Consider the following 21,147-nt stretch of genomic DNA (forward strand, 5'->3'; position numbering starts at 1 on the left):
GGGTACTTAATGATGCCTCCTCTTTCGGTTACAATCATGTGTAACCTGTCTGGTTCATGCTTCTGTTTCTTTTTTAAGTGCCTGGTGTTAAGCGGCTTGATTCAATAAAATTCTGCAAGTGGACTAAGGAGGATGAAAGGATGAAGTCATTCCGCACCTACAGATAGCACCCAAGAGGAACAGCTAATATTACAAGGTTCAAGGACTATATACACTTACCTCTAAGTGTTCCAAGTTATTTGTTCTTTGAACAAGCATATTATCTTTTTGCAAGATGTCCCTGTATTTCGTAGTCAGTTCATTGTACTGTTTATTGGCCAATTCTAGCTCAGACAAAGAAACGCTATTATCTATAACTTTTTGCAGAGCTGCAATCTTGAAAATGGCCATTTCCTATGTAAACAAACACACACTGAGTCAAGTTGGTGTATTTTTTCCTAGTGAAGTACTAGCCACTTTTCAGAAGGATAAGATAATATAGCTGAAAGCAAAACAGATTTTAGAATCACTAAAGAAAAGATTTCTTATGTATTAAAAATATTACAATAATTATTCATTTCTTTAGTAGAAGAAATAGTACTATTTAGAAATTTTAAATCATAATAAAAATGAAAAAAAAGGAAATCCTTTCATAACTATCATAGTAAAATGAAATTCAATTTCAGAAAAGCATAATACACAGCAGCAAGAAAATATGTATCACCCAGAATACTACTACTTGGCAATGAGAAAAAATGAAATCCTACCAGTTGCAGCATCGTGGATGGAACCGGAGGGTATTATGCTAAGTAAAATAAGTCAGGCAGAGAAAGACAGATACCATATGTTTTCACTCATATGTGGAACTTGAAAAACTTAACAGAAGACCATGGGGGAAGGGAAGGGGGAAAATAGTTACAAACAGAGGGAGGGAGGCAAATTGTAAGAGACTCTTAAATACAGAGAACAAACTAAGGGTTGATGGGGGTGGGGGAGAGGGGAAAATGGGTGATGGGCATTGAGGAAGGCACTTGTTGGGATGAGCACTGGGTGTTGCATGTAAGCGATGAATCAGAGGAATCTACCCTCAAAACCAAGAGCACACTATATGCGCTGTATGTTAGCCAGTTTGACAATAAATTGTATTAAAAAAAAAAAAGAATTTACCTCTGGATGGCTTTTCTAAATTTCATAAGCTTAAAAATAACTTGCCTTTAGTTAGCTGAATGGCAAAATTAGATTTACCACATTACAATTTACCTATTTCTGCTTATTATAGTTACACAGACTAGTTTTGTAATAAAAGAGAAAACCTTTTATTCACATGAAAGAAACAATACTTAGTGAGAAAAATTTTCTCTCAATTAGCTGTCTCTAATAATACCAATGACTTTAGTTACTTGTTTTACATTCTACTCATCAGCTATACAATTATAAAAATTCACTACTCGAAGACTCTGTATTAACACTAAGAAGAAACATCTGAACTTTTCTCTCTAAAGTTGACGAAGTAGTGCAAGGAATAACCAAATTTATAAAGTGAGGAAGATAAAGAACTACAGTTAAACTTTCTCGTGAAGGATAGCGATGAGGGAGGGATATTTGTGGTAGTGCTTCATATCTCATTTTGATAGCTTCTTTTCCATTTAAGTAAGTACACATAATTCTACCTTACTCTTAGAATCTGATTTCACACATTCTTTGTGTGGGGAGGGGTTTCCTATTTCCCATCTCCTAAAAATATCCAATTTTCAGCTTTCCAATTGTTGTGTACTATCTCCCCAAATCCAGGTCGAACAGTCAGGTTGAACAGAAGAACATTCTAGTTCTTTTTTCCCCTTCGATCTCACACACTCACTATATTTGCAATACTTCAGGAAAGCACAAAAGTAAAAAACAAGTACATTTCTTAAGACTCAAAATGTCCTGGAGCACCTGGGTGGCTCAGTTGGTTCAGCGTCCGACTTCGGCTCAGGTTATCATCTCACAGTTCGTGAGTTCGAGCCCCGCGTTGGGCTCTGTGCTGACAGCTCAGAACCCGGAGCCTGCTTCAGATTCTGTGTCTCCCCCTCTCTTTGCCCCTCCCCCACTCACTCACGCACTCTCTCTTTCTCTCTCTCTCAAAATAAACACTGAAAAATTTTTTTAAAAAGACTCAAAATGTCCTTATCACATGTCCAAATAAAAACAGCTTTCATTATTCAACAAGTTCCTTTTTGCATCAGGATTCAGCTTTAAGATCATATTGAAAGTAAGTTTGTTAGCATGACAATTTCACTTATTACTATCCTTAAAAGGAACTCAATTTCATTTTAATTTTACTTTGAACGCTTATGTGTTTATATGATCCTATGTAAATTTGGACATGTAAACTGAACACGTATGTACATGCTTAAAATAAGCTATATAAGACAAGATGTAAAGCAAGGTGTAGAAGAGTACACACAGCATGCAACTTCTTGTGTCTGTTAATATCTTCGAAAAGAAACATTAAAAAGATGATCAGTTACCTGTAGCAGTTAGGGCAGAATGGAGTCAAAGGTACAGGGACAGAAGTAAGATTTCTCTGACTACATGTTTAAAACATGCAAATGTCTCATATATTCAAATCAATTTTAAAAAAGAAACTAAAAGTAACTATGAGTTTGAAGACAAGTGCAAAACAAATGAGCCTAATTATACATCAAATTTATAGTATAACCTCAAAAGGAGGAGAATTATTTCAAGTTACTGTAGAATATATTACCTTGACTATACATCCTATTGAAAGATATTCTAAGGAAAATAAGAACTATAAGGAAATTAAAAATTTTTTTTTAGGTTTATTTATTTATTTTGAGAGAGACAGAGACAGAGTGAGCAGGGGAGGGGCTGAGAGAGAGGGAGGGAGGGAATCCCAAGCAAGCTCCTCACTGTCAGCACAGAGCCTGATGTGGGGCCTGCACTCACAAAATCGTGAGATCATGCCCTGGGCCAAAACCAAGAGTTGGATGCTTAACAGACTGAGCCACACAGGCGCCCCAAGAACTCTAAAGATATTTTAAACTAAATCTGGTAGCACTGCTGTTGTTATTGCTAATACCAATGCAAGATTATCTTCAAATTAATGTGTAAATATTACAGAATAATTATTTTAATATTAATAACAGATTTCTATGTAAGAAAAAAGTAATATGAGTATAAAATCAAATGTTAGTAAAAACTCCATACTATTTCCTAAACCCCACTATGTTAAATCTGAAATGTGGAGATAACAGTATGAACTCATGTTTTAAATATACACATATTTTCCTAACTTGCTCACTGAAAAGGACTAGTAGCAATGACATTTCAAGAGCAATAGCACCTAGTGACCAGTTTTGGCATCTAAATGCCTTTACCACTAAAAATAACCAGGGTTCTTTAGAGAAATGGTTTATTCCAAGTCTGGATTAAAGTATACAATGTAAATCTTGGATATCCTGTTGTGCCAGAAAAGAAACCAACATTTGAGGTTTGGTTCAAAGACTACTGGATTCTTGTCAAAAGGAAACAAGAACTAGCTTTAAAGGGCTCCCATTGGCCAAAATGAAGACAAATAATGACTAAGTGTGTTAGTCTGTAATGATACTGAAAGAAGAGAAAGATGGGGAGGTCGGGCAAACAGGTAGAAAAAGTGGAATATATCGACTCTGATTTCTGAAGACTAGTCATTAAAAGGAAAGGATGAAGCTTTTGTCCTGCCTTTCTAGTAGGAACTATACTTCAAAATAACCGAATAGGCTGGGCTAATGAAGAAAAGGTCTATATTTAATAAAAGAATATCTGCTATAAGTGTAGAAAGTATAATATAACTAGAAAAATAATGTTTGCAACTCTAATGAAATAAATGAGTCAGGTAACAACAATCATCAGTGGATGCTAAACCCATTTTGAGCACTGACAAAGAATTGGTTATTTGCATGGACCAAAATATCACCAGTTAACTAAATCACTTTATAATAGAGATATATGGCTGTCTCCCCCTTAAGATAATAATCACTCATTAAACACGGGACTACCAGACATTCCATCTCTTGAAGTGATGCAATATAAATAATTACTTCTAAAGTACAAAGCATTACTGATGGAGTATTCTTGTCAAAAAACGTTTAACCTGACATAAACAAGGCTTCAAAGCTTTTAGTAAATAACAAATAGAGGAACAAACAAAATTACAAAAGAAAATAATCATGAATCTTCAACATTTTTCACAAAGAGAAGAAGAAAAACAGGGGAGATTCTATGAATATTGAAGACATGAAAAAAAATAAAGACTTATGACATGTAATACCCAAATACAACACAGGGTCCTTAACTGGATCCTGGGATAATGGAGGAAATGTGAATATGGTAGGGACATTAGATAATGTGAGGCAATTATTGCCAATTTTGTTAGATGTGATAAAGTTTGTGGTTATGTAAACAAAAAAAGGCTTTTTTAGAAATGCACACTAAAATATTTAGGGAAGAAATGTCTACAATTTATTCCTATAAAAAACAGATGAAACAATTATGGCAGAACGTTAATAGATGTTAACTATTAATCCAGGTGATGGCTGTTCATTGTATGATCCTCTCTTCCTCATAACTGAAAGTTTTCATAGAGTAAAAAAAAAAAAAAAAAAAATCAGATGTACCTTAAATCGTTGCAAACGTCCAATTTTTTCACCAACTTCAGCTTCCATTGATATCAATTCATTCTTCTGTTTCCCGTTTTCTTTCCTAAGCTGTCGCTCCAATTCTACTAAAGTAGTATATTGTCTTATGAGTGACTTTTCATTCACTTGCAAGACTGTAATTTTTCTACTATATTCTGAAAGTGTTTTTTTCATTTCATCTGAATCCATCTGAAGAGCACTAAGCAAATTCTGCACAAAGACACGTTTACATTACTTATTGAACGTAGCTATCTTAATTTGTACAATAGTATATATTGATTTTGAAGGGTTTTTACTCACATTATATTCTTTTACTTTTATAGCACCTTGTTGGATTTGATCCTCAAGTTTTTTCTTTTCCTCTTTCATTGTTTCAGATTCTGTTTTCCAGGTCTCCTTTTCACTTAAAATAAAAAATGACAATATAATAAACCTAATACTTACAGAAAAAGATAACTTTAAATTATGGAAATTTAAAGTTTTCATGAAATAACAGACATCATAGCTACTGGTATCCGATAACAGAATAACTCGAAATTCCATTCCAAAAGGATTTAGCCTGTAAGTTATATTTTTATTAAATAAATGCAGTGTAAAGAAATTATCAAGTTACTTTCATTATTCCATGAATCACAACTCTACAACTGTTACAATATAACAACCGACAATGGATCTTATAAACAATTTATTGAAAACAGAAAATAGGAAAATAATCAACACTCCAAAGTAATTCTGGAAATTAGGTCTCAATTTTCAGACCCTAGTCTTAAGCTTCAGTGTTAATTTAAATACTTGCGAAATATAGAATACAAACATTATTAGAAATCATTTGACTTAAAAGGTGTGTAAGATACTGCTGCCCACTCAAGAGACATTCCAGTCACCAGAAATCCAGTCAGCATAAACAAATTACAGTGACATCGTTCATTCTCTTTGCTACTGAATGGTTTGGACTTGAACATAGGACTCGGACAGCTCATTGGCCCAACTCTGGCTAAAGTGATCTGAGTCAAAATCTGCTCTGCTAGAAGACTTTGGAAAAAATGTTTTATCTAAAAATGAAAAGTCATGTGGAAAAAAAATTGCCTCTTCTTCAGCGGGCATGATTGCATCTTTCTTGAACTCCTGCATCTGTTTTATAAACTATAATAGGAGATAATAACAACCCCTAAACATGACCTACCCTATAATTAGCTTTGGGTTTCTTGTTAGATCACATAATAATTACCCTTCATGTTTAAATCACCTTTGCTCAGGTATTCTAATGACTAATAAGAAAATTTTTCTGTTGATACAGATGAAATAGCAGAGATACAGAGAAATGTAATAGTCTCAATGGATATATATCAATAATGCTGACAGTGATGATGAAGAATGATGCTAACAGCTGACATTTACAAAATATTCATGTGCCAGGACATTTACCAAATGCTCATATCTGAGCATTTCCATATAACAATTTAATTAAATTTTATAACAACCCTATGAAAATTTATGAGATTTTATTACTATCTCAGAAATTTATAGATAAGGAAACTAAGACATAAAATAGGAGGAAAGAGGTATGAGGGAAGGGTAAAACAAAATACCTAAGTGTTCCCTTACATTAGTTTCATCATTAATAAGAACATACTGCAACCAAATTATAAAGTTTTGTTAACATTTATACCTTAGATATTCTTTATATAATAAACTCTGTTGATGACGAATTACTGCAAATTTTCTGTTATAGTCCTCAAGAGAATCTTCTAAATTTTTTAATTTATTTTCTTTATATTCTAGTTCCTAAAAATTGGTTTAGAAATAAGGATTAAAAAAGAATAATATATTTTATATTTGAAAGTATAAATTCATAATCTGACAAGATTACAGAAAAATATATAGAAGAGAATAGTTACCAAATCCATTAGCAGCTCAGATAATTTCTATACTATTTTGAACATCTTAGTTTAAGGCATATGGAATGAGGCAATATGTTTAAAAAGAAGTACTATAAAATTGGTAACATTATTTTTATCATATTTGTTAGTTTCCGTAACCATATAAATTATCAGATACAATGGCTACAAACTTACCTCCAGTCCACTCAGCCTCACAGACCCTTTTGTGAACTTAACTGTTCATGCCTCTATTCAAATGTCCTTTCCAATTATTTCATTTTATAAATGAAGAAAGAGACTTGGAAAGATTACCTTAACATTAAAAAACTCATCACCACTACACTTGGTAATCATTTCTAAGCATATATAATATGGCAAACTTGGTGTCAGATGCTACATTTACATGCAGATCGAACACCTGAAATCAGGTCATGACTCTAAAGGCTTTGGCTATGTCCATCACTCTTAGGTATGGGAGTCCAAGTACCTGTTTTGCCACTATGAACAGGTTTTCAGAGTCCCAATACGTGCTCCCTAATCTACCACAATACCTCTCGTGTTTTTTTTTTTTCTATAAAGATAAAAAAAATGAATTTCATCTCAAGCAACATGACAATACTGTCATTACTTGTTGACAGTGTCCTATACTGCAGGAGAATAAGTTATAAAGAGCTAAGGGGTGCCTGGGTGGCTCAGTTGGTTAAGCATCTGACTCTTGATTTCAGCTCAGATCATGATCTCACAGTTCATGAGTTCGAGCCCCATGTCGGGCTCCTCACTGACAGCATGGAGCCTGCTTGGGATTCTCTCTCTCCTGCTCTCTCTGCCCGTCTCTCTCAAAATAAATAAACTTAAAAAAATTTGCTAAAGTTATAAACTTAAAAGTAGTAATATAACATGCACTATAAAGTAATGTTCTAATAAGTGGTAAGGTTGTCCCTCCCTGACTTAGATAACACACAAATTCTAATTTTCAAAAAAAGATTAATTTCCAAATACAGAAACAAGTATTTGATAATCAGAACTCAAGTACAGTTACAAATGGATCATCTAGGAGATGGAAACAGTAGTGCTTATAATCAAAAATGCATTTTCATTGATTTCAAACGCATTTTTGTAATTATATTTCCTTAAAAATTTTTTAACATTTATTTATTTTTGAGAGACAGAGAGTGCAAGTGTGAGCAGGGGAGGGGCAGAGAGGGAGACAGAGGATCTGAAGCAGGCTCTGCGCTGTGTGCATACAGCCTGATGCAGGGCTTGAACTCAAAAACCATGAGATCATGACCTGAGCTGAAACCAAGAGTTGGACATTCAATCCGGGCACCCCTATAATTATATTTTTAATGAACATAATGTTATGGGTATTTACACTTCAAATAAAATAATGAAAAGCACCTCTCATTAGGCCATTCACAATGACCACAATATAGACAGCAAAAATGACAAAGAGGGCAAGCACTTCCCTTCCTAATTCACTAATGGATTAACTAACACTTTACAAGATAAAGGGAAGAGGGGCGCCTGGGTGGTGCAGTCGGTTAAGCGTCCGACTTCAGCCAGGTCACGATCTCGCGGTCGGTGAGTTCGAGCCCCGCATCAGGCTCTGGGCTGATGGCTCGGAGCCTGGAGCCTGTTTCCGATTCTGTGTCTCCCTCTCTCTCTGCCCCTCCCCCGTTCATGCTCTGTCTCTCTCTGTCCCCCCAAAAATAAAATAAACGTTGAAAAAAAAATTTAAAAAAAAAACAAGATAAAGGGAAGAAAAATATTAAAGACAATTGGGTTTAAAACCTTTTTCTTGTAGTTAACACAAAAAAGGAACAATTCTAATCATTTCACCAAAAAGCTCTGTCAAGACTTTATTCACTTGAATTGCTTATCCAACCAACACTAAATAAAAGGTCTCCCCTTAATTATACACTACTACTTTGGCTGCTGCATGTTATTTTACTATCATATATATATTTCATATGACCTGTATGTGCACAAGATATGTCAACATGCTTCTCATGCAGATGAAGAATAAATTTCTTTTATTTACAAATTTCATTTAATATCAAAATCTATAAAAATATACCTCAATGCTAATATTCTAAGAACTCAAAAGAATGTATGAAGACTAAATTAAAAACATATTATCAATTACTTTTGTTATTCACATGCAAAATTTTTACTACCTGTAAGATACGTATTAAATACTCATTTTGAGAATTAATAATATTGGCACTAGATGGTGCTATCCCGTCAGGTAAGTCTACTCCTTTAAAAACAACATTTGATCCTTCTGATTGCCGTAAAAGAATGGCTTCTTTTTCAAGATGATCTATCTGGAAAGACAGAGTTCAGAAATGAGAAACACATCTCTTACACCCAAAGACAAATTTAAAAGCAGTAACTTATACTTCGTACAGAATATTTTTAAAAAGGAACTGTATGAATGCCCTACCAGGCATTAATTCAATTATATTTTCAAATTCTATTTAGAAACCTAGGCATAGACTTAGAATTTTTGTATTCTTTTTTATTATAAAAGTAGTTATTTCCCACTTAATTAAGAAAACTCCAAAAAGTTTTCTTATTGTTGAATTAATTTAAGAGGCATTTTCTCAGTGATTTTAAAAAAATTAAAAGTTTCATATTAAGCCTATGTTCATAATGCTTGGCATTTTCTATTATTTAATAAAATTTTTACCTTTAAATTTGCTTTTGCCAACTGCTGAGAATAATTTATAGCCTCCTTCCGAGATTCCCTGAGCTCCTGTCTTAATTCTTCATTCCTTCCAGTAAGTTGATCAACTTGGGCTTTCAAATGCAGATTTGCATCAAAGATTCCTTCTGCATTCTTTGATTCTATAGCCTAACATATTTAGATTATATTGAAGAAATGTGAAGCAAAATACTGAAATCATCATTTAAAAAATTACCCTTAAATAAAATTCACATTTAAGCATTTTACTGTTCCCACTGCCAGGTATAACAAAATATGCTAAATCCATTTATTTAGGAATCTAAATTTACAAAACTCTAGATTAACTTACATAAGCTTTACCAAGCATAGTAATTACCTCATTAAAACAATTAATAAACATTTACCTAATTTTAGTAGACTGGTAGACTGGAAAAACTGGAAGGGAATAAGAGGACTAGGGTTCAAATCCTAACCAATCTCTTACTAGCTCAGCAGTGAATTAAATTCTTTATACCTTACTTTCCTTATCTCTAAAGAGGTAATGTTAGATCTGTCTGCTTCACAAAGTTTTTATACAGTCAAGATGAGATAACTTATATGCAAATACTTTGAAACTATGCAACACCCATATTTAAAGCACGAGCAAAAGAATAAAATAGTTACTACATTTAATTAAATGAATTTTTATTGCTTCCTCTCCACACAGTTGAAGCACAGATGATAAAAATGCAAAGTATGGTAACAGAGTATTATCTAAGAGTGTTGGATAAACAAAAATAACATGTCAAATAGTAAAATATTTTCCAAGAGGCTTCAGTGGTCCTAATTCTCCAACAATGGCACACATAAATATACATATACCCCATACACATCTATACAGTACATACATATAAATATATTTGCATTTTAAAGAAACTGGGGGCGCCTGGGTGGCTCAGTTGGTTAAGCACCTGACTCTTGATTTCGGCTCAGGTCATGATCTCACGATTCAGGATAAATTTGAGATAAATAAAATTAAAAAAATAAAAATAAAAAAATAAACTATACATAACAAAACTGCTAATTGCAAAGTAAAGCTTCACAAAGGAAGGCAGAAGACAAGGAAGGTTAAGATGAGTAAAACCAAGTGCAATCTCCTGCTCAGGAGGGTGATCCAGAGTTTAACTTGCGGCAGTAGTTTTATAAAAGCAAGCCTTTATCCCAAGGAGATCAGAGAGGGCCTTATAAAAATAAGTTAATACTAATTCAAAAGGTATACCAGGAAGTCAGAAGTAAGTGCAAGGAGGTATTGTGACAGACGACAAGGTAGTCTAGTTAACTGTCTTGCTGACAAATAGCACCATGTTGTCTACATGGCCTTTTAGTAAAATGAGGTCAAAATAGATGGTAATTAGAGGCACTGAAGAATATCCTGGGGCTATAGAAAGTGACATAAAGTACATAATGCAGAGTTATCTAACATATCACTGATTCTGAAGATTTCTTACAGCAGGTAAGGTCATGTGAATTGCACAGAGGGCATACCAATCAGAAAAAAGAATGACAACCCAGGATAGAAGCAGATGAAATCTCTGGAAGTAGGGGTCCTGAGAAGACCAGAAGCTGCCATCTGAAATAGACGAAATTAGAATTTCCTGGGCTATTTGTTCTGTTTGTATTTTGTTACTAAGTAGAGCTTCCCTCAGAAAACAGTTTGATCTTAGGGGTGCCTGGGTGGCTCACTCAGTTGAGCGTCCAACTCTTGATTTCAGCTCAGGTCACGATCTTGGGGTTTGTGAATTCAAGGTCTGAAATGGACACTGAACTGGCAGAGGAATTCTGTCCTAATCCCTCTCTCTCTGCCCCTCCCCTGCTTGAACGCTTTCATTCTCTCTAAAAATAAGTAAATAAACATTCAAAAGATCATGACCTAAGCTGAAATTAACAGTTGGACACTTAATCAAGTGAAACACCCAGACGCCCCTTAAATATTAAGAATTTAAAATGTATATTTTATTCAAGTTTATGTAACACTCATTAATACCGTAGAATTCTCCAATCTCTACATAGTAAATATAAACAGCTTATTATTTGATAGCTAACATTATTCCTGTAGCAATGTGTAAGCACTGGAATATTTAAAATATTCTTACTACATTCTATTATACTTCTAAGTTTGTGGTATAAGGTCCTAAAAGACCCATGCTTAACAAGTTAATACAAAAAACAACTATTTAAAGGTTCTGGAGATAAACAAAGGCAAATAGATTTTGAAGAGGACTTAAAACTTGGAAGACAGAACCAATGAAAAGTGAACATTCCTTTTTTGGGGGGGAAGGGGATGGTGTGGGGTGGGCAGGCTTCGTTGTAGTGACCTGTGATCTTTCTGGCTGAGAAAACCAGAGATGGAGCCCAAAGTCATAGGAAAGTGAGATGGGAATTCCAGAAAGAAAATAACCAGCCAAAGGGAACCCCAAATTCTGTTTAAAAAGTCTCACAAGTCTCAGGCTGATGCTTGAAACAAAAATGGAGATGATAGAGGAAAATATCAGTGACCTTTGACCTTGGCCACAGCAACTTCTTACTCAATAGGTCTCTGGAGGCAAGGGAAGCAAAAGCAAAAATGAACTATTGGGACCTCATCAAGATAAAAAGCTTCCACACAGCGAAGGAAACAATCAGCAAAACTAAACAGCAACCAACGGAATGGGAGAAGATATTTGCAAATGACATATCATATAAAAGGTTAGTATCCAAAATCCAAAGAGTTAGTTACCAAACTCAACACCCAAAAACAAATTCTTCACCCCAGTAAAGAAATGGGCAAAAGACATAAAGAGACACTTTTCCAAAGAAGACATCCAGATGGCTAACAGACACATGAAAAAATGTTCAATATCACTCATTAGGGAAATACATATTAAAATCACAATGAGATACCACCTCACACCAGTCAGAATGGCTAAAATTAACAACTCAGGCAATAATAGATGCTGGTGAGGATGCGGAGAAAGAGGATCTCTTTTGCACTGCTGGTGGGAATGCAAACAGGTGCAGCCACTCTGCACAACAGTATGCAGGTTCCTCAAAAAATTAAAAATACAACTACCCTACAGCCCAGCACTACTAGATATATATCCAAGGGATACAGGTGTGCTGTTTTGAAGGGGCACATGCACCCCAATGTTTACAGCAGGACTCCTGACAATAGCCAAAGTATGGAAAGAGCCCAAATGTCCATCGATGGATGAATGGATAAAGAAGATATGGTGTGTGTATATATATGTGTATGTATGTATATATATACATACATACATATATACGTATATATACATACACACATGCATATATACGTATACATACATACATACATATACACACAATGGAGTATTACTCGGCAATCAAAAAGAATGGAATCTTGCCATTTGCAAACAATGTAGATGGAACTAAAGGGTATTATGCTAAGTGAAATAAGTCAGAGAAAAACAAATACTGTATGACTTCACTTGTGGAATTAAAGATATAAAACAGATGAACATAAGGGAAGGAGGGCAAAAATAATATAAAAACAGGGAGAGGGACAAAATATATAAGAGACTCTTAAATACAAAGAACAAACTGAGGGTTCCTGAAGGGGTTGTGGGAGAGGGGGATGGGCTAAATGGGTAAGGGGCATTAAAGAAGACACCCGTTGGAATGAGTACTGGGTGTTATACATAGGGGATGAATCACTGGAATCTACTCCTGAAATCATTTTTGCACTATATGCTAACTAACTGGGATGTAAATTAAAAGTAAATAAGTAAAAAAATTTTTTAAAAAAGATACATAGCAATCACCCAATCAGGAGAAGATACATAATTAGAAGAACAAATGAACAAAGCCTCAAAAACCTATGAGACAATATCAAAAGGTCTAATGTGTCACTGGAGTCCCAGAGACAATGGGGCAGAAAAAATATTGTAGAAATAAAGTGGAAAACTTTCCAATTGTGACAAATGGCATAAGTAAACAGATTCAAGAAGCTCAGCAAACCCTAAACATACACATACATACATAGATATATGTGCACACTCACATACCTACCCACATACCAAGGCACATTATAGTAAAACTAGTGAAAACCAAATAAAAGAGGAAATTTTCAAAGCAACCTGAGAAAAACCACATGTAACAAACAGGAGAATAATGACTCTAATGACCATAAATATCTCATCATAAACTATGAAGACCAGAGAACGGTGGAACAACATCTTAAAAATACGAAACAACAAAACAAAACTAACATGAAAAAACTTACGTTAACTAGTCTTTCAAGACTAGGAATAATTAGAGATGTTTCCCCTTTAACATCAGGATCTTTCTGCATTTCTTTAATAGCTTGCAATATTTCTTTCATACCTTCTTCCAGTTGCTTATTTTCTTCAACTAATTCTTTTACTAAAAGGACATATTTTTCTCATTCAGTGACTACCTTCTTCACAATTTATGCTATTCTATACAAATAACAAATATTTCATATACAGAAAAAATACCCATTTGGAAATACAAATGTAAATAAATGTAAAAAATTTTTTAACTAAAATCCAATGTGTGAATAGTTGAGTTAAATGATATACCTTATTAAATTACATGCACATATATATAAATATATACATATTTATATTTCATAGTTGAAAGAAAGAAATCATGAACATACTTTGCCTTCACTTTATTAAAAATCTTTTAAATTTGTTTTTCTCACTTAACTTTTATTGGACAACAAAAAAACTGACTTATTTGTCATTACAAAAAATTCAGATTAATAACTTTCTCTGACAACAAATACAGCAAGGCAAACCAAACAGATGAATGAGACTGAAGTCTATGTATTATGGAGACAATAAAGGTTAAAAACAGACTAGAAAACAGAGAATGTATTAAAATCCTTTTAGATCCATGGTTTTCAGTATAGGATAAATAAGTATCGAAAAATAAGAGATAATAGTAACTCACATTTATTCTGAAATTTGGTTATTACTGTTCTACCTCTTTCTAAATCTCTTTCCTTTTCAATTAGTTCTCTTGAAAGAAATTCATTCTGTAAAGAACATAAAGAATAAAATTTATTTATTTTTTTTACAAACTATCCCAATAGTTTATAGTTTCCAAGAAAATTTGATCAGCTGAGGTGTAACACACAAGAAACAAGCTATAGAAACCTAGCAGCAGTAATAAAAATAAAATCTGAAAGGTAAAACAGATGGTGATCCCCGCCCCTACAACAAAAGGGAGAAAAATATAATGGAAGTTTTTGTCTTTAGTACCACAATCTACTCTTTTAATGGTCTGTCTTTATACTACCTGTTCTGTCTGGCTTCTATGACGTTCAAGCTCTATTTCTGCATTTCTATTCTGTGCTTCCTTGATCAATAAATCCTGTGCTAGCACTTGATTCTAAAGAAATAATAAATTAGGCAAGTCAATGATTTCATATCAAATTTACTGCATTTTTACATTTTTTAAAAACAGAACGTGTGTGTATAAATTAGTGTTATATGCAAACAAAAAATTCTTATTATAATTATTATTTTATAGAACTTTGTTAGAGAAGCCATTAAAAAGGCATTAATAAAAAAATGATCCCAGGAATGTAATTTGGAGGAAAGTTCACCTGAGATCTAAGAAATACTAGTTCTCTCCGTAGCTGTTTTATAAGATTTTCAAGTGGATCTATCTGAGGTGATTTTGATTGTGCAGTAATAGGCACAGGATCTGGAAGATTAACTTCAAGTTCACTTTTCAAAACCTGTCTGTAAAGGTACTTCACTCTTTCTAATACCTTCTTTCAAACTGGTATCAGCATATTTTATCTGGGTATGAACCTGTTCATCTTCTGCTGTTGCTACTTGTGATTTTTCCATGTCAGCCCTATTATCATGAATTTGTTCACAAAATATCACAGATTTTTGCCTATGTGATAACTTCTCCATCAAGTCAGAAGCTGTTGATAGGGCTTGTAAAGATGAACCGTTTTGTGTGAAACTAGTTTTCTCAAGTACCTGATGGCTTCTAGACACATTCTTCATGGAGTTGTCAGAGAGTATAAGTAGTCATCTATTTCTTCATGGCTCTTCCTACTAAAGGTAATGACTAATGATTCTAGATTTCTTAAAGATTGTAGACATGGTGCTTTAAAAATCTCCTTTATTGTAATCATTTCTGGAGGTGAATTATTATCTTTTACTTGTAGGGATGAAGAATGTTTAGTTAAAGAGACCAAAGGATCCACACTTCACTTTCTACACTATGTTGAATTTCAGATAACATTCTTGATAATGATCCTATGGTGACATTCTCTTCTGGCCCATTCTGATATAACTGTGGAATACTGAATGAAGGTCTCCTATGCAGCAGCTCTATTTCATCTGAACTCATAATCTATACTCAGAGTAAATAAGGTCTCAATCAATCTTTGGATTAACAGGTTATTTAAATTTTAAAAAGTTTCATTTTATTTTTTATTTAACAACTACAAAAAGATGCAATGTCCAAAATAAAATATGGGAGGCAGAAATGAAAGCACTGATAATAACATTTTTCTTCATTCTCTTTGCCATAACAACACTTTATACTGTTTACCTTTAATTGTGTTTCACTTATATTTTTGAGGCTTGTAAAATCGAATTTCCTTTCTCCTACTCTATTTTCTTGAGAAAAGTTTTCAGTTAGGTTTAGGTCCTCAATGGTTAATCCTACACATAAAAGAATTAACAAATTAGAAACATAAAAGAGTTCTCCATTATTCCAATGCTTTAATTCTTAAAAAGTAAAATCAAGTTCTAACTCAAACAAAAGAATTATTTCCAAAATCCTTGATCCACATGTAGCCTATACAACTTTCTAATCTAGCTTATTTCTTTTAATTCTTCTTTTTAAGTTTATTTATTTTGTGAGAGAGTGTGTGCCAGTGGGGAAGGGGCAGAGAGACAGGCAGAGAGAATCCCAAGCAGTCCCTAAGCTGTCAGTGCAGAGCTCAAGAACAGTGGGACTCTATCTCAAGAACTGTGTGATCATGACCTGAGCCGAGATCAAGAGTCAGACCCTTAACCAACTCCGCCACCCAGGCACCCCACAGCTCACTTTTAATATTAATAATATGAGAAACTAATATGACTTTTAGCTTCTCTATCATTCTTTACCTATTCTATATTAAAGTGTTTGTTAATAACTGCTAAAATAGTTTAATGACATATAAAATAGCTAAGAACCATGAATGAGTAAGGTAGTTAATATGTTAATAAATTATGGAGTTTTTCCTTTTAGAAATTTTTTGATATAGAGACCATGATGCTAAAAAAATCGAAACAAACCAAAACCAAACCAAACCAACCAATGAAAAAACCCTCTGTTATTCAGATACTTGTGGACTTGGGTGAAGTTAAAAAAAAATTCCTTCTCTATGGTCTGAAAAAAAGGCAATGCGATGGCTATTAGAAAACTAAACCGGGGCGCCTGGGTGGCGCAGTCGGTTGAGCGTCCGACTTCAGCCAGGTCACGATCTCGCGGTCCGTGAGTTCGAGCCCCGCGTCAGGCTCTGGGCTGATGGCTCAGAGCCTGGAGACTGTTTCCGATTCTGTGTCTCCCTCTCTCTCTGCCCCTCCCCCGTTCATGCTCTGTCTCTCTCTGTCCCAAAATAAATAAAAAACGTTGAAAAAAAAAAATTTAAAAAAAGAAAAAAAGAAAAAAGAAAACTAAACCAATTATTCTCCTGATACCAAGTAAGATAAAAAAGTTAATTTTTATTCAATAAAACATTACTTAAAAAGAATAATCTGCAAAAAGTTTTCAATGCATTGCTCTTAAGAAAAGGAAAAAATATTAACAGCCACATATATTAATGTAGAAATTACTAAATTCTATCATTATTGATCACAATGTATTGGAATTGCCTAGAAATTAACAGACCAACTGTGAAGTTTTAAAAATTTGATGATTCTAAAGTTTTCTTTTCACTTATTTTCTGTTTATTTATTTATTTTTCTGTTTTTACCTGTTTCAGATTTAGGATAGAAACTAATGATACTCAAATACTTCTCATCAGGCCATTATTTCATTTCATTTACTAAACTTGTAGAAGACCCATGTTAATATTTCTAAAATACAGAAGATTTCAGCTCCAGACAATTCATTTTCCAATGATTCTTTTAAAGATTTGGAATATATCTGCAAATATAGATTTGGATATACCTGAAGTTGCAGCTCTTTTTCCTCTTTCTTGAGCCATTTGGCGAATTTTTTTTTTCAGATCAAGTCGTTCTTCCTCTAGACTTTCAATCTACAAAGTACAAATTATTAGTATTTCTTTTTAGTTCAACCAGAAAATAACTAACTGACCATCACACTTGCCTCTTTCAAAAGAATCTGGTTTTCAGCTCTGTACTGCTGTTGCTTTAAGCTTTTGCTATTTCTAAATTCAGTTAAATCAATCATTGTCTTCGGTTCAAGGCCTAAAATAGAAAGCAATACAATTAAAACCTTATCAACAATCAAATGAACTATAAAAACTTCATATAGCAATTGGTTATCATCAAGCAAAAATGATTATCACTTATTTAGCCAGTATCACTAGAGAATGGGGTACTTTTTGTGCAAGAATTTCCAGATATTTGAACTATAACCTTACAAGTCAATATTTTATCACAATTATTAATGGAAATCCTGACAATATATTTCAGGATCAGTCTTCTTCTCCACGTTAGGTTATCATGAAAGTCCTAGAATGTGTTAATTCAGAACAAAAGCTTTGGAATAAAACAGACTTGCACTCAATTCTCACTGTCAATTATTAACTAAGTTGTAGGAATAATACTATATTTATTTTTTTGGCTTGTTGTCAAGGGTATAAAAAATTAACCCATATAACATACTTAGTCCAATGCCTGGCACACAGTAGTCATTATTAATATCAATATAAATTACATTATCATTACTAGTCTGATGTCCCCAGCGTGCCTAACTTTCTATTACTGAGTAGACATGAAGATCGTCTCAAGCAGTATAAACCAAGATTTGGAGGCTTTCAAATACAGACAATCTGGTGTTTGTGACAGCTGTCCAATTGGCTCAGTCATCTTTAGCGACCTCTAGTTTAAAGTTGGCTGTGATCTGAAGCTGATCAGAAGGCTAACCTGGGTTACTGGCATGATTCTGGGTCATACTTACATACATTTTACAAATAAATCATCTTTATAAATATTTACTTTTCCTTCCTCTAGAGAATAGTTTTCGCAGATGATCATTTTAACTCTAAGAAAGCATTAACTGGGATTTACCAAGTATAATGAAATCAATATTTCGGTTTTTATTTTCATTTCAAAGTAGCAATTTAGATTGCACTGTCATAATTTAACATTCAAATGAAAAATACTCATTAATGAACTATTTACTGAAATCAATAAACTTTCAAGCCAAATTTACCAATTACTTCTTAGAATCAATAGTAACCTTAAAATACTAGACCAAAGTAAAAATTAAGCAGCATAAATATAAAAGTCAAGTACTTAACCAGTACTTCTAAATGTCCTCATGAATTTATCTGAACAAGAGCACTTTGCAAACTAACATGGGTCATACAGATGGGGGGTGGTTAACTTCTAACGTGTGGTATTAACTTAGTAGACTTTCAATTTTTAAACAAGCAATTATTAATGAAGAGATCCAGAATGAATAAAACCCTGCTCCAGGTCTGACCACCCACCATCCCAACCCCATTTAATCCTCAACCCCACTTCAATCAGAGCAGCTCCACTTTTGTTTTAAATATTTTTAGAGGATTGATTTGGGAAAAGAAAAAAAAAAAAAAACAACACTCACCTATTTTAAAGTAATACTGAATAAACAAGAAGGAAAACAAAAAAAATGACTTGACAATTAGGGTTGATCAAACTATGGACTTAAAAGATGACTCACCCATGCGCTCCCTAAGTGCTTCATTTTCATCGAGGAAATCATTAATCTTCAACTCAAGTTTATTGATTTCCTTCGTCAATACTTCAATCTCTCGATCTCTTATTTTAATCTGGTTTTTACAATTCTTTATTTCAATAACAGCATCTTCTAAACCATATATTCCCTGAAAAATATCCAATCTAATTTAAGTATAACATGGTTTATTTGAATAAATTATCAAATTCATGAATTTATTTTCTTACTAAGTCTAAGCGGAAGTACACATATATGTAAGATTTGTGTCATTAAATGCTTTTTATTGTTCTTTCAAAAACCAAATCCAGCAATAATGATGGAAAATGGAACAGCTGAAACTTCCCAGTATAGCATCCTAATAACAAAGTGACTCAGAAAATGACATATAAAACACATAACAAAATGTAGGAAAGGAATAATAAATCAGTGACACTATTAGAATACGTAAGCCATTAGATGCCTGTTTTAGTGGTAATTAGATTTAAAAATACCAAAAGTACAGAGTAAGCACTGTGTCGGCACAGTAGGCAGCAAAACTGTCCCTGAAATAACTTTTATCAAATAAACCAATGGTGTCACATCTAGACAAGAAAACTAAACTTGCTGCCTCACCAAAGCTGCTTATCTGGGCAAAATGTTTTGATCAAATGATTAGAAAACAGTTCTCTTGCTGAAAAGTAAATGCTACTCAAAAGTTTGAGTAAGAGAACCTTGAACACAAAGCACTTCTGAAGGCTTTTAAAGGAACACAGTATACAGCATAGAACAGTCTCACTGTAAGTGGCAAGAATATTGTAAGCTCCTTGATGGACAAGATAAAAATACATACCGATTCATAATCTTTTAATCGCTTTAGAGTCTCAACTAGTTCTTTATCCTTTTCCCTAGCATCAGCCTCAGCCAGTTCAGCTGTTCTCTCAGCCTCTTTAGTTTTCTCTTCTAACATTTGAACCTTTGACTGAATTTTCATATAATGAGTCTGTTGGGAAAGAGTTGAAGCACCTACAGGGGGAAAAAAAAAATTCATGAATTAATAGAATTGAATTGACTACTTCTTCCTTTAAATCCTTGATTCCAATACGGGAAGCAGGAAAAGAGGTGTGTCACTAAAGAAAATCCCTTTAATATTAATTTATAATTTTATATCTTTAAAATAAAATTTGTTTTTATTTTCATGATAAAACAAGTTAAAAAGTTCAATAAAATCTCAGCTGAAAGGTTATGGATTATAAAAGACTGTAAAACACTGTTTTCAAAGAATGATCACTGTGGCAAAAACCATTAGCTATCTGTTCCTACTGTTGAACCTTTGTCCACTGCCTTAGAGCTTTGCGATTTTAGTTAGACACACAGCCATTTGAAATACAGACTAAATTTCCTCTTATACCCCAACAGCTAGATGTGGTTGTGTGACTAACGGGATACAAGTAAACAAGCCATATGTGTATTTCAGGAACTGTTTTTAAAGGAGACGATTGAATGCCTCTTTCTTCCTTCCTGCTATCTGGAATATGGTATTAAGTCTGGAACTCAAACACTCAGAACATGAAATGGATACTACATGTTAGGATAGGCAGAACAACAAGTAACAGGGTGCCCAATACCCAATATTTGAACAGGTATCATACCAACCCCAAACTAGTTGCTTCAACTTTATTTACATCATGGAAGAATATATTTCTGTCCTGTTTAAAACACTACTACATTTGATTTTTTTCTGCCACTTGCAGCTAAACTTCATAGCTACAAAATCTCCACCTAGATTTCCCTACCAAACTGTTGCTTGAGGTAAATATCGTATTCCTATGATCAACACAAATCATTCTTATCCATGAGCACCCACTGATTTGGAGCACATACTTAAAAGTAGGTGGTACTGGATTCGTGTGGGAGATCACGTATGTTTATAAGAAACGAGCCCTGCTCTTTGGAGTAAAAAGCCTAGATGGAGAATGTAACAGAGGCTGACTCCTCC

At 33.6% G+C, this 21,147-nt stretch overlaps 1 protein-coding gene across 1 annotated transcript in view; it reads right to left on the reverse strand.

The window, feature by feature from the left end:
- The window catches only part of CEP290 (centrosomal protein 290), a 91,055-nt gene that overhangs the window by 51,353 nt on the left and 18,555 nt on the right, over positions 1-21,147 (reverse strand). Inside the window, exons 13-25 of the mRNA XM_047065687.1 lie at positions 20,002-20,174; positions 19,158-19,320; positions 17,595-17,695; positions 17,436-17,523; positions 15,828-15,940; positions 14,202-14,286; positions 13,507-13,646; positions 9,231-9,395; positions 8,716-8,865; positions 6,328-6,443; positions 4,959-5,061; positions 4,638-4,868; positions 220-393 (exon numbers count right to left, since the gene is read on the reverse strand). Coding sequence (XP_046921643.1) covers positions 220-393; positions 4,638-4,868; positions 4,959-5,061; positions 6,328-6,443; positions 8,716-8,865; positions 9,231-9,395; positions 13,507-13,646; positions 14,202-14,286; positions 15,828-15,940; positions 17,436-17,523; positions 17,595-17,695; positions 19,158-19,320; positions 20,002-20,174 — 1,802 coding nt within the window. The remainder of the gene's footprint in view (positions 1-219; positions 394-4,637; positions 4,869-4,958; positions 5,062-6,327; positions 6,444-8,715; positions 8,866-9,230; positions 9,396-13,506; positions 13,647-14,201; positions 14,287-15,827; positions 15,941-17,435; positions 17,524-17,594; positions 17,696-19,157; positions 19,321-20,001; positions 20,175-21,147) is intronic.

The sequence above is a fragment of the Lynx rufus genome, unplaced genomic scaffold (assembly GCF_022079265.1).
Source record: "Lynx rufus isolate CCGP_SWC_20201006 ecotype Redwood Valley unplaced genomic scaffold, mLynRuf1.p SCAF_7, whole genome shotgun sequence".
NCBI classification, from domain to species: domain Eukaryota; kingdom Metazoa; phylum Chordata; class Mammalia; order Carnivora; family Felidae; genus Lynx; species Lynx rufus.